Below are 14,073 nucleotides of genomic sequence, written 5' to 3'. Positions count from 1 at the left end.
GAGATGCATTCAAGCAGCACATGGCTTTGTACGCGATCAAAAACAAATTCGCCTACCGTAGCGCGAAATCAGCACCTTCTGTTATGGTGCTCGAGTGTGTTGGTCAAACGTGTACTTGGCGAGTTTATGCGGTGCTAGTTAAGGGCTCAAGTATGTATGAGGTCCGTAAGATTGGCGGTGAGCATAGTTGTAGTGTTGATGAGCGAGCTGGCTACCGGAGACAAGCAACATCGAGTGTGATTGGGGAGATGTTAAGACAGCAGTTCAGTGGAACTGGTGTGGGTCCGCGACCAAGAGAGATCAGACAGGTGTGATATATGTATACAGAATGTTTGTATATGCGTAAAGACGTAAGTGTTTGATTACAGCGTAGGGGTAAGATTGTCATTAAAAAAAAACACATCATCGATTGAGTTCGTTTTCCATCGGTGCAAAATATGCAGTTATGTTTGTATAGGAGTCCTAATATCTCTTATATTTTTATCAAAAAAAAAATTTGGTTTAAAAGTTCCATTTTTACTTTTGCCTCAAGCCCCGGTAGACCTTCGCACGGCACTGGACACATCCCGTCTTCCTTTTTTGTTTGTCTATTACACAAAACGAAAAAGGCAACAAAAAGATGGTTCAGAACAAACCATACCACCCGGTTTAACCGTTCTTGATTAACCGAGTTTTTGTTTTTCCAACTAATGCATTCTCTCTTTTTGGGTTGGGAGAAGATCTGATCTGAGATGCCTTCGTCCCAAAATGAAACCTCCAAAAACAAAAGAATCATATTTAAAGAAGAAAAGACGGTGGAGTGATGAGATTCGTGTCAAGCAACGTGTCTTTTTCTTCTTCTGCTGAGGTCAATAACAACAACGCTTACGTTATCGCTACTATGCTTCGCTAAGGCCAGCTTCGTCAGCAACACTGACGCCTCCGTACATGCTCTGTCCGTGATCTCTCCTCTCTTCCCGTTCTTCCTTGACCCCACCACCTCCTCATCTTTCCTTTCTTCACCCTCCGTAGCTTCTCTCCGCCTTCCTTCTCCACGTCCACCTTTTTTGTTAAGATACATTTGCACCGTCGCACACGCTGCCTCGTTCGTTACTACGTCCCATAGCCCATCGCTAGCAAGAATCATAAACTCGTCTTCTTCGGTACGATCAGTCACCGTAACTTCCGGCTCCGAGCTCACGTACGGTTTCAAGTAGTTGTCTCCGATGGCTCGTGACGTGGCTAAAACGCCCAAGACTCTTGGACCATCCCAGTATATCACTCGCCCCCCTGCTTCTTGGATCCGGTCCAGCTCGTCTGGACGATCCGGCTGTTTATTTCAAACGTAAAACCAGATCAGTTCAATCCAACAAGATCGTTTGAAAAAATAACCATAACGATCTTTTAAACGATTTTATTAAAAAAAAACAGGTTTAGATATTGAAAAAATAATCAATAATTTTCTATAAGTTTTTATAAAATGCATAATTATAGCCTAATTACCATAATCAATAATTTTCTATAAATTTTTACAAAACGCATAATTATAGCCTAATTGCCATAATCAATAATTTTCTATAAATTTTTATAATTCTTGAACATTGGTTTTAGATTGGTTTTACGTATCAAATTAAATCGCTCGAGAAAGAGATAGAGAGACTGACCTTGTGATCTGTAGATAGAGGAACTGGTTTTCCATTCCGACAAAGAACTGCTCTAGAATCTCCGCAGTTCGCTACAATAATCTTCTCCGGGGTAATGACGGAGACAACAGCGGTGGATCCGACAGCGTCGCAGTTTGGTGTTTGAAGCTCACACTTGCAGTTAGCGCTCATCACGGTTTCCTCCCAACGAACAGCTTCCTTGTCCATGCGCGTGAAGCTACGCTCCATCATCTTCTTCCACTCTTCGTTCTTGTCCGAGAGCGCTTCCTCTTGCACTAGCTCGTGAAGTCTTTCTTTACATCTCGAAGCAACCTAAACACGACGTCATATTAAATAAATTCAATCAGTTTAACCGCTAAAATATTCAAATATTCAAATGAGAGATTAATGAAAACGGCATCGTACATGAGAACAGCCGTGACCGTCGTAAACTCCAAAATAGTGCCATCTTGCTCGAGAAAACTCCGTTTGTTTCCGAACAAAAGACGGATGAATCGCAACCATATCCTCCATATCTCTTCTTCTACCGCACACTGATGCGACGCCGTATCTAGGCCTCGCATCAGTCTCTCTCACCGTTTTCTTAGACGGAACAACTCCGATAACCGATGAATTTTCGCCGGAGATATTGTTTTCATCTCTCCTAATCTCCCCATCAAGTAATAAACTCTCGTCTCCTTCTGAACAACCTTCAGGTGAGCTCCGAGGAGGCGATGCACAGTTCATAAAATCGTACTCATCTTGCTTATTACGCTTATAGATCCCCTCTGTATCTTCAGCCGCCACCGTCTTATTCATCTCTGACGGAGACATCCTGCATCTCTGAACACCGATCCTTCGTCTCCGGCTCTTCCACGACGGCCTCGTTTCACAAGCCAACGCGTCGTCCTCGTAACAAATATCAGACATCACACACAGAACGCGAATCTGATTTTTTCTTACAGAAGAGTCGATAGTGTTTTGATTATATAAATTAAATATCAGCGTTACACGTTACAGGGCGCGAGCCATTTATACACCCACGCGCCTACCGCTTTAACAAACATTTTTTTAATTCCTTTTTTTTTCTTGATTGTTTTCAATTTCCACTTTTCACTTTGATTTTTCTTCCCCTCCATGCCTTCAATCCTGACCGTTGATATGCACTGTGCTGCTTAAAAAGGGACCACGTAAGCGTCACGATCAGGTACGAAAATATACGTTGTCCAATAAGAATTGAACAGAGAAGGGGAAAGAGGAAGTTCCTTTCGCGCCACGATTATGGTCCACAATTTTTTTTTTCTACGAATTGTCTTTCTGTCTCCCTAAAGATGAAATATCTAATCAACGTAACACTGTTTTATTTTAAAATTACGTTAAATTTGATTGTAGTTAACCTTAATTTGAATTATATTAGCTAGTCATCTTTTTCAAGCCTAACTAATTATGTATCATGTATGTAAAGTTTATACGGCTAGTTTTGTGGCCTTCGAGTTTATAGTTTATATACTGAGAACTATAATTAGCTTACATTAGACACTTTAACTTTCATTTGAAAATGTATTATTAGTTATTAACATCAAACTAAGTGAAATATATATATATATATATAAATATTTATTCAGAAAATTTACTCTTAACGATTTGTATGTCTCCAAATCGAGACAAGTGTGATATTGCATTGTTGGATTTTGACATGTATAATGAATGGTGGTCTCGCTGAAAAATTGATGCATCTATGAAGAAATGTTTTATTAATTTGCTCTTGGTGTTTTGCACTTTCAAACTATTCCCAATATCTTGCATTGTCAAAAATGAACTAAAGTAGTAATGGAACCAGGTAAGTATATGTTTTACTCAGTTAATAACATTCTTAATTATGTCTACGGTTGAATCGTTCTTGGGAACTATTAGCCAAGAGCTTTGTAGGCTGTTTTCAGACACTATTTTGCTATCATCTAGAGTAAGAATAGTGTAGTCTCTCTTTCATAATGCCAACAATCATGTATACTTTGAACGTAACTAATAATAAAACTGAATACCACATTTTGATACAGAAAATCCATGTGGAAATCGAGATGCATACAAACTTCTAGTCATAACAAATGCTATTGACTAAAGACAATTATGAAATGATTTTTGTTAGAATTACACAGCCGACCACAAAGATTCTCCGCATTGCAAAAAGTATTGCGTGCAGCACTATATACCTGTACTGAATTTAATTCCAAACCTGTCTACATTAAGTGTATTTGAAATACGCACGAAATCAAAATCAAACAACTAAAAGGACATCTCATCAATTTACACCTGTAAAAGTGTAAAGCTGTGTAGTTAATTCATGATTACTAACTAATCCTTTAGAATTAAAATAACTAATTAGACAAAGAGATCTCACTAGTCACTGTGAAGTCGAAAGTTAAAAAAGAGAGTCCGTATAGAAGACACGTAAACATTTGTCTTGGAATTAGGAGTTATACTAACCGTCAAAGTCCCAAAACAAATTTAAATCAAAACAAGTAAAATGCTTTTGGTGAAGCAGTGGCCCAAAACATTTTTTTGGTTCTATTACGGCGAGTAGGTCCCTTCATCTTTGAAACGAGAATCCAAAGGACCCCTCCTCTACTTCACCGTACGCGTGTTACAATCGTAGTTACTGTTGAAGTCTCTTAATCAATAAAGCTTTTGATTGAAGTTAGGTCATCAAGCTGCTTCTTACTCTCCAACGGGGCCTCCTTCGTGAACCCACTTTTCCAACTAAAACTACTATAATTGAATTGACTACCAAACACTGAAGGCCCTAGAATCATTGGTAAGTGCAAAATCATTAAGTTTCTGTATTTGGAATATAGCGTATGAGTTATCATGATCCTATTATTATTATATGATTCTATAAAGTTGCTATTATTTTAGGATAAATATCCAAAATTTAGCGTGCATGGTGGCATGCACCTCGACCTAGGCCTACGATACATCCATGGTGTTGTACTTACGTGGTCATATATACATTTCTTATATTTTTGCACCACTTCTCGTTGAATTTAAAATACGTTCAACTTTTCAGCTTAACGTATAAATTTTGGAATGAAGTAAAAAAGTTAAGAAAAAGACAAATAACCAATTTACATTAATTACATCGTGACGACTACAAATGTTGGAAGGTCTGAGAAGTTGTTTTCTCTTTCGGATATACATTACATTAGACCTTTTGAATCAAACATTACATGTTTTTTGGTGGAATAATTTATTTAGTGATAACTTGGCGGTATTAATAGACCATGCTAAACCGTTTGGATTATATGATTATATTCTTAAATACATCACTACATATTATCAATAAAACTATAATCCTGAATATAATATATACCTAGTTTAAGTTTACAAGATATATACCTAGTTTAAGTTTACAAGATTCCTGGTACGAAATTAATCATAGTTATGTAAAGGGTTATTACATACCTGATGATCGGAGAGATTCATTTAAAATATTATGTATACAGATATTATATATATATATATACTGTACGTGTAAAAAAGCAGAAATACTATATAGCACCGGATATTAAATCATGTTGTGTTCATTAAGTTAACTGGCCTCAATTATTGTCTTATTGATGTATTATCATGAAATGAAATAACCCATTTTGTAATAGAAAAGATTCAGATTGCGGACAAAAGATAGGCATGAGGTATATGTCAGAATTGACTACATGAACTGCAAACTTATGCACGTATAGTGCGTAAAGACATATATGATTTTTATGGTCTGTAAACCGAATTATTTCGGCTGTAGGACAAAATACTACTTTTTATTTACGTACTTATATAGTGATCCCTTTAGTACGACGGTTACATTTGGAGTATTTCAAATCGATACTTATCTAAAAACACAACGAAAATATTATACGGTGCCATATCTATTTTAGCTATGAGTTTCAACAAAGTAGTAACACCTTTGCTAAAATCACTAGCTTCGAAGAATCGATATAAAACTTACAGTCCACTGACCTTGATTAATTTTGATTTTTCAGCGAGCATTTTCAACACCACTCCATTTTTTCTTCCAAAATAGAGTAAAAGTGAAAATATAGTAAAGATTGCTCTAACCCAACTCCAAATTTCATTTCATAATAGAGTTTACTCCATAAATGGAATAATTTATATTTTTTTTGTTTATCACTCCATTATAGAATGAAAAATAGAGTAGAGTTGAAACATTTTTACTTAATTTTTACTTTTACTTCATTTTAGATAAAATATGGAGTATTACATTAGAGATGCTCTTAGTCCTTTGTTGCGTCGTATGATAAATATATATCTGTCTAACATTGACACTTACTAATAAAATTGATTTTTGTTTGTTTGTTTTGGACATTGGACACTGAAATTCGATTTTTCTGCTTTAGCCTTTGTTGCCTCGTATGGTCAATGTATATGCGTGACTTAGCCTAAGATGACAGCAAAAAAAAACACAAGCTCCATCCAAGTAAAATCCAAGTGCCATCCCTATCCCAGTTGCATGCCAAATGCCTTGCTAGCTGATTTATTGTCCCTATGTATACACACACTCATAACCGGATATAAAGTTTAAAAAAATCATAAATAAAAATTTTTAAAAAGAAAAAAATAGTCATAAATATTTTAGATTAATCTTGATAAAAAATTGATAATTTGGAAATTATGTAACTTACGTATAATATCTCTTTAGAATTTGGGAGCTTACTGGTAAAACTTTCTTTCTTAAGATGAGTAGATGTGTCAAGGTTCGAATATCAGTAGTTGCGGAAAGGGATTTAGCAACTGGTTTTTGTCTCTGAGCCAAAAAGATTATGAGATTCGGTTCGAACTTCTTGAATAAATAAAAAAATTGGGGACCAAATTGAATGTTTTATCCGGAGCCTAGGCCATGCGACACACAACTAACACAATTAACATTTTAAATTTTCTTTTCATAAGATTAAAATCAATAAATAAAGAGCTTTTAAATACAACCAACTAAACCAAATATAACCATAAAAATACTAAACCATACTAAATCAACATATTATTAACTAGCACACTAATTAATGCCCTCAATGTTTCAAACCTTCCTAATAGTCAATATATATAAGTTTCTAAACTTATTAACTAACTTCTAAATCTCATATATATATACACCATAGTTTAAGTTTGTGATCCTTAAGTTTACAAGGATTGTTGATATAAAACCACAGTTAAGTAAAGGCTTATTACATGCTTGATGATCGGATGTGATTTATTTTGAAATATACATTATATTTATGTATACGTACAAATGATATTGATTTAATTTGTGTTCATTAAATTAACCGGTCTCAATTATTGATGTATTATCATGAAATAAAATTAAAAAAAGAAAAATTTGTAACGGAAAAGGTTCAGCTTGCGGACAAAAAATAGACATGAGGTACATGTCAGAACTGACTACGGAAAATGCAAACTTATTCACGTAAAAACATATATGCTTTTTATGGTCTGTAACCGACTTATTTCAGATGGAACGACAAAATACTACTTTTTATTTACATTTTTATATAGCAATCCCGTTTGTACTATAGTTATTTGTGTGTGGGGGAGGGGGAGGTGGGGGGGGGGGCTACCTGAAATTAGGAAGTTTACTATTAAAGTATTACCTGTACGATTTTATTCTCTAACTAATAGTTGATTTGACAAATTGGTAACTAAAAAGTCAATCGTTAAATCGATTTTTTTTTAGTTTTATATCAATTATCCTTATCATTAAACTTGAAAAACTCGAAATCAGCAACTTTACTATTGAAATCAGCAAGTTTACTATTGAAGTAGTACTTGTACGATTTTAATCTCTAACTAATAGTTGATTTGGTAAATTGGTAACTAAAAAAATCGATCATTAAATAGTACTACCTGAAATTAGGAAGTTCACTATTAAAGTATTACTTGTACGATTTTATTCTCTAACTAATAGTTGATTTGGCAAATTGGTAACTAAAAATTCAATCGTTAACTCGATTTTCTTTAGTTTTTATATCAATTATCCTTATCATTGAACCTGAAAAACTCGAAATCAGCAACTTTACTATTGAAATCAGCAAGTTTACAATTGAAGTATTACTTGTATGATTTTATTCTCTAACTAATAGTTGATTTAGCAAATTGGTAACTTAAAAGGTCAATCGTTAAATCGATTTTATTTAATTGTATATCAATTATTTTTGTCATTAAACTTGAAAAACTCGAAATTCTCAAATTCAAACTCTAACTTTGAGTGATGACGATTTCAGTGACAATATAGACGGTTTCTGGTGATAAAAAACTAATCCGGCCAAATCACAGAAACAAATATCATCGAAAATTGTCTTTTTCGTCGTCGGAAATCGTCTTCGCTCAAATTAGAATTAGAATTTGGGAATTTTGAGTTTTCCAGGTTCAGTGCCGAGGATAATTGATATAAAACTAATGAGAATCGTTTATGATTTAACGGCTGATTTTTTAAATTACCAATTTGTCAAGTCAACTATTAGTTGGGGAATAAAATCGTGCAAACAATACTTCAATATTAAACTTGCTAATTTCAAATAGTTAAGGATTTAAATGTTTATTTTCCCGGTTATTTTGGAGTATTTCAAATCAATACTTTAGCTAAACACAAAAGAATACGGTATGAGTTACGACAAAGTAATTAATACATTTGCTAAAATCAGTAATTATAATCTTTGAAGAATCAATATAAATTTTACAATCCGCTGACCTTAATAAATTTTTATTTTTTCTGCTTTAGTCTTTGTTGGGTGGTATGATCACAGACTAAGCTCTTATGTTATCACTAAAAGTAATCAAAGGAACCCAAATTTACTCACACAAACACTCTGATTCCAAGATCTCTGCTTCAAAAGCTTCATTTTACTTGGACATGATGCAGTAATCGAGTTTATAAGAAAACTAAACATAACGTATTTTTCATACATCACAACAATGTTGTTCTAGAAATGTTTTCTAGGGTTTAAACCTCTGGCTTGTAGGAAAAGCCATTAACAGTGAAACCTCCATCAACACAAATGGTTTGTCCTGTTATATAAGAAGCTGCAGGTAGACAAAGAAATGTAACCAAAGACGCAACCTCACGTGGCTCACACGCACGGTCTAATGGGGTTCTTGAGAACATAGCCTCGGCGAACTTCTTGTCATCAAGATACTGAAAAAATTCACATTTAATAGATTCAGGTAAGAAAAAGAAAATGAAGCAAAAATCTCAAAACAATGCTTACTTTTTTGACAAGTGAAGTTGCAGTGACCCAAGGAGCAACAGAGTTAACCCTTATACCATCACTTGCCCATTCACATGCCAAGTTTCTTCCCAGTTGATTCATGGCTCCTACATAAAAATAAGCTCAGAATATCTATAAACATAATTACACACATTTTCACTAGTCATTGTCATAATATTGATTTATGAACCTTTTGTTGCACCATATACGGAGGCAGTTCCAGAGACAATCCCTGATACAGAGGAAATGAATATGATAATACCATTCCCCGAGACTTTAAGCAAAGGATGAGCCAATTGGGAGATATGGTAAGCAGATTCCAAATTGGTAGACATCAAACTTGAGAAATCTTCTGCTGTACTTTCTAAAGTTGGCTTTAACATGAACTTGCCAACATTGTTAACCTGCATGTAATAGTTATTGTAAATGGTCAACATAAAAGCAAACACAGACAAAAAAAAATTGAGACTTAAACGAGACCAAAAGTGCATAAGAAAGGTTGGAGAGGACTTTACAAGGATGTTGAGTTTGGAACCAAATAGAGAAGAAACAGTCTGCATCAGCTGATCTCTTTGAGGTCGAGAGGTAACATCACAAATTGAACCACTGACTTGAAACCCTTTTCTTTGCCATTCACTTAAGCATTCATCAAGCGAAGTTTGGTCTATATCACACGTGTGCACTCTTGCACCAAAACTTGCAAGTTCCTCCACTATTGCATACCTGAAACCAAGTATCAAGCTCAGGATTCTTGTATCAAATTTTCATAATGATCACAAATAAATGAAAAGAAAAAACATAAAAGAAACTCGGAAACAGAGGATTTGAGAAAGATGAAGAAAACAAACCCAATTCCCTTGGTTCCACCGGTTACAAGAGCAGTCATACATTGAAGACTCCACCTGTTGATATCCATTCTTGTGTTGATGTGTCGCACTAAGTCACTATAGCCACAGATATAATCAATCAAGAGTGATCAGACTAATGGTTGGCGATGTATTCGATATAAGAAACGTATTGTGAAACAACTGTTGAGATAAATCTACAACGTAAGAGAAAGGTACTGAACACAAGTAAATATGTGAACCTCTCATTTTCCTGTAGCATGAAACACGTGGTTAAACAAAGCATGTTCTTGTCTTTATAGGAATCGTCCTCCACACCATAAATACAAACGGCTATGATATTGGTTTGGTTGTTGGATGCACGTTCGTCATTTACATTTTAATGAGTTTTGTGATCTCATCTTATTATATAATACTCACATCTAGCCGGTTATTAAATTTACACATTTGTTAATTATTTAAAGTAAAGCAATTGACAATACTTAGATAAACTATCAATGTTCAATAAATAGCTAAGTGGTGGTTAGACGCTTTATAGAGGAACCAATGTTAGCGGGCGTCTAAACCAATTCTTTGAACGTCGTCTACATCGATTTTGTGCAAAGTTGGTTTGAAAAAATTGTTTTGTTCAGACCCGATTTACCGACTAAACAGACGCACATATATTTAGAAAGGTGTATAATCTTTATCTGCACGTTTATTTCCCTGAAAAACCTTGTCTGGATCTATTTTATTGTATACTAAGCTAGCTTGGGAAGTTTACATCCACCTCCAGTCCCTACGACTTGAGCAGTTCAACAATCTATTTCTTTGAAATGTTTTTTAGGTGTAAATATATATTAGGTCTTATACGTAGATTTATAAATAAATTCTTTAACAATATATATGTCTATATACCATTAAAAACATAAAGTCTATATATATGATAGACTTTGATTTCTTCATTTTTATTGTCCATCAATGGCAATAACTTACAAATCAATAGCTCTCTCTATAATCACTCAACTATGCCTCGTTTCTTGCGTGTCAAGCCAACAACAAGAAACAGAGTTTCTTCACCACGGTTTTTTCGAAGCCAACATACTCAAGTACGGATCCTCCAAGGCCAAGCTTTCCATGGCTTCTCCATACCTTTCAACAACCCTAACAACTCATCAAACTCGTTTTCTTTCTCCACAAGTTTCGTTTTCTCAATCAACGCGCCAGGTCATGGCCTAACCTTTATGATCTCTCCCTCCATGGATTTCACCAGAGCCATGCCGAGTGAGTTCCTCGGTCTCTTCAACACTTCAAACAACGGAAACTCAACAAACCGAATCCTCGCAGTGGAGTTCGACACTGTGAAGTCAAACGAGTTTCTTGACGTCGACGGTAACTACGTGGGGATCGACGTCAACGGTTTGGTCTCAGTTGAATCTGCACCGGCTGCGTTTTTCTCTAACCGTCAGAACAAGAATATAAGCTTGAAGCTTTCGAGCGAAGATCCTATTCGGGATTGGATCGAGTACAGTGGAGAGGATATGCTTCTCAACGTCACACTGGCTCCTCTGGACATTTCTAAACCTAAGTTTCCTCTTTTGTCAAGAAAGATGAATCTGTCTAATATTTGATTGAACAAAGAGGCAAATGCATTGGTTCATACACCTCATCAAACTAGGGTAGAATCTTTACGTTTCAACTCCATGAGGCATTTTGTTTTGTCATCAAGCTTGCAATAACATTATAGAGATGCTAACTATTACATTGTTCCTGCTCCACACGGTAAGAGAAGCCAAACAAAAGTGCTGGAGAATGTTTTAAATAGCAACAAGCCACAACCAAAGTACTTTCCCATAGATGTTTGTCTAAAATCATCAGATAAAAATAAAGACACTGGACAATGAAGGAACTGACTTTCTCTAAAAGCATTGCTATTGTCAAAGATCAGAACTCGAACTCCCCAAGCGCCTGAAAAATAATAGACAGCAAGCGTCAGTATTATCGTTTAACCAGAGTAACTCCAAGCTTAACTGAGTGAAGGGAAACACATAGTACTTTGTTGAAGAGGATGTCCTTGTCGTTTATATGCATGATCCCATCTTTCAGATTACACTTCCACCTGCTCTTTGTGCGAGTCACCTAATTAGATAATACAACAAACAATTAAGAGTTACGTGAAGAGAACACACACATCCAGACAACAGGAGAGTCATTTACCTTGTCAAACTGAGCCAAAACCAGATGTTGCGTGTTCATATCCTCACCACTCTCTAAGTCATCAAGCTCGTCATCGTCATCATCTTCGTTCAACAGCTCTTCGTCATCTTCAATGATGTCGTTTTGTGCAGTAACAGGAGTGCTCGTTTGTATCTCTAACCAAAGAGAGATTTTAGCACTAAATATTTATTTACAATCTCTAACCATTTTGTTTGGCTTCGCTTTACCGTTTGGAGCAGGTGTTCTGCCCTCGTTGAAGTCTTCACTTGGTCCTTGATAGCTGTATATCTGCAACTCATAAAACGTTCAATGTCATAAAGAGATTCTGTGACTACTCAATGGAGAGGTGGAAGCATTCTTACATTTGGAGTAGACAACATTTCATCATAAGGGTCAGGCATTGGCCCATCCACTTGAGGTATCTTTGAAGATGAGCAGATGAAATCTCGTGGGACACTTTCATCGCCAACAAATGTTATGCAGAGTGTATCTCCCTCAAGGGTCGCCTGCAACATTGTGCTAAAATCAGATGAATCACCGAGATTTCAATAAACACTTCATTCTTTTTTTTTCTAAGACAGAAACAAATGTATAGTTCTACACACAGACCATAGGCAAAGCATCGCTTGCACCGTCCTGCTGTGGTATAGATCCACCGTTTTGATATTGTGCAGAAGAATCATCACGCTTCCGTTTCCCAGTGGATGGGACAAATAAGTCCTGGACGTATTCAAATGAAATATAATTAAGTTCCATAGTTCACTGTTCAGTCATGGTGAGCTTAAACAATGTGTACAATGAGGAAGTACTTGAGAAGAGCACTAATCAAATTCAATCCTGTAAGTATAGCAATGAAGATTTTCAACTCAATCTCAATGTTCTGGATATAGATGTTAAGTAGAAGTACCTGCGTAAAATGCTGATTAGGGTTTCCTCTCTCAGCCTCATCACGCCCATCCACATAAGCTGTCATCAGATCAAACATTTATATCCCAAAACAACAAACTGAGACAAGTTTCTTTTCACTTAGACATTAGTTGCTAGTAAAATCAGTACTTACCAACATTGACATCAAGCCTTGGATTTGTCCACGGAGAAGGTGGTTGCTGCAACAAAGAGAATACTCTCAGTTTTCATAAGCACTTTAAAAAAGCAGTTTAAGAAAGCAAAGCTCACCATATAAGGACTGGGTCTTGCTTTAACATCAGCATGGCTTCCATTCTCAGTTCCAGGAGTCGGATAATCGCTTGATCCAGTAGGGATATTATACATTGAAGAGTTATCAGCCGTACCAGGAAGCGGCGTTGGAAGAGGAGTCTGCATAGGTGTCTGCTCCACACAGAACACAAATAAAACCATTTCTTCGTCAACAACAACAACATATGTGTTTAGTTTCTCAACAATCAAAATTAAAACCATTTCATTCGTCAACAACAACAACATATGTGTTCAGTTTCTCAATTACATACTCAAGGCAAGTGACAAGTTTACTTACAGGAGGGAAGAGCATTTCAGCGGTGGGAGTCTCATACTCCTCAGTACCTTCATAAGGAACATTCAGATCATGAGTCAACGGACCTCCAGGTGTCGGCCTCTGAGCCGACGACCTTTCAATTGGTCCAGACAAGACCCCAGCTTGCATCATCTTCGTCTCCCAAATCTACTCGGACATTAAAAAAAACAAAACTAATTAAAAACCCCAATTCCACTAAAAGCATCAAACTTTTTCAAATCTGATTCAAACCCTAATCGAAAAAAAAAAACTTACTCCTTGAAGCTCAGCGAGAACACTCTCGCCGGGACCTCCGTTGTTAACGAACTCCTCACGGACTTTGCTGACGACGTCCTCGATGACGTGGATATACACACCGCTCGTCGTCGTCGTTGTAGCCATCTCCTCTCGAATCTCCTCAATTCAATTCCGGCCAAAATCGAAATCGGCTCTAACGCGAATCTGAAAGCTTCGATTTATAAAATTTCACATGCCTTTTAAAGCAATCGAAGAGAGTTGAGCTCACCTGAGGCTAAGACGGAGCTTAGTAGAGAGATCGGCGACGAAGCGAAGAGATCGAAAGGAGCAATCAAGACAAAAAAGTTAAAGAACAAAAAAAAAAACAGAGAAGAATATAAATAGGTTTGGATCAG

General features: G+C 36.1%; 4 protein-coding genes across 4 annotated transcripts; 1 reads left to right on the top strand and 3 right to left on the bottom strand.

Annotated features, from left to right (window-relative positions):
* Window positions 1-607: 607 nt before the first annotated feature.
* Window positions 608-2,689, bottom strand: LOC106419899 (protein phosphatase 2C 3). The gene is made up of 3 exons (XM_013860744.3): window positions 2,049-2,689; window positions 1,644-1,955; window positions 608-1,309 (listed from the first exon to the last, which is right to left on the bottom strand). The coding sequence occupies exons 1-3, from the start codon at window positions 2,550-2,552 to the stop codon at window positions 815-817; spliced, it is 1,311 nt and encodes a 436-aa protein (XP_013716198.1). The 5' UTR covers window positions 2,553-2,689; the 3' UTR covers window positions 608-814.
* Window positions 2,690-8,504: 5,815 nt separating this feature from the next.
* LOC125578618 (tropinone reductase homolog At1g07450-like) lies at window positions 8,505-9,941 on the bottom strand. Its single transcript, XM_048741906.1, has 5 exons — window positions 9,736-9,941; window positions 9,403-9,610; window positions 9,078-9,291; window positions 8,888-8,994; window positions 8,505-8,814 (listed from the first exon to the last, which is right to left on the bottom strand). Exons 1-5 carry the CDS (start codon window positions 9,801-9,803, stop codon window positions 8,623-8,625), a joined length of 789 nt encoding a protein of 262 aa, XP_048597863.1. The 5' UTR covers window positions 9,804-9,941; the 3' UTR covers window positions 8,505-8,622.
* A 254-nt stretch (window positions 9,942-10,195) lies between these two features.
* On the top strand, window positions 10,196-11,651 carry LOC106419945 (probable inactive L-type lectin-domain containing receptor kinase III.1). Its single transcript, XM_013860785.3, has one exon. The coding sequence runs from the start codon at window positions 10,740-10,742 to the stop codon at window positions 11,340-11,342; it is 603 nt and encodes a 200-aa protein (XP_013716239.3). The 5' UTR covers window positions 10,196-10,739; the 3' UTR covers window positions 11,343-11,651.
* On the bottom strand, window positions 11,428-14,073 carry LOC106420187 (transcription initiation factor IIA large subunit). Its single transcript, XM_013861034.3, has 12 exons — window positions 13,947-14,073; window positions 13,697-13,882; window positions 13,424-13,588; window positions 13,105-13,257; window positions 12,989-13,034; window positions 12,836-12,894; window positions 12,538-12,648; window positions 12,291-12,434; window positions 12,156-12,216; window positions 11,929-12,083; window positions 11,767-11,850; window positions 11,428-11,679 (listed from the first exon to the last, which is right to left on the bottom strand). Exons 2-12 carry the CDS (start codon window positions 13,820-13,822, stop codon window positions 11,656-11,658), a joined length of 1,128 nt encoding a protein of 375 aa, XP_013716488.2. The 5' UTR covers window positions 13,823-13,882; window positions 13,947-14,073; the 3' UTR covers window positions 11,428-11,655.

This window comes from Brassica napus, chromosome A9 (assembly GCF_020379485.1).
Source record: "Brassica napus cultivar Da-Ae chromosome A9, Da-Ae, whole genome shotgun sequence".
Lineage (NCBI taxonomy): Eukaryota > Viridiplantae > Streptophyta > Magnoliopsida > Brassicales > Brassicaceae > Brassica > Brassica napus.
This window is presented reverse-complemented; position numbering and strand designations above follow the sequence as displayed.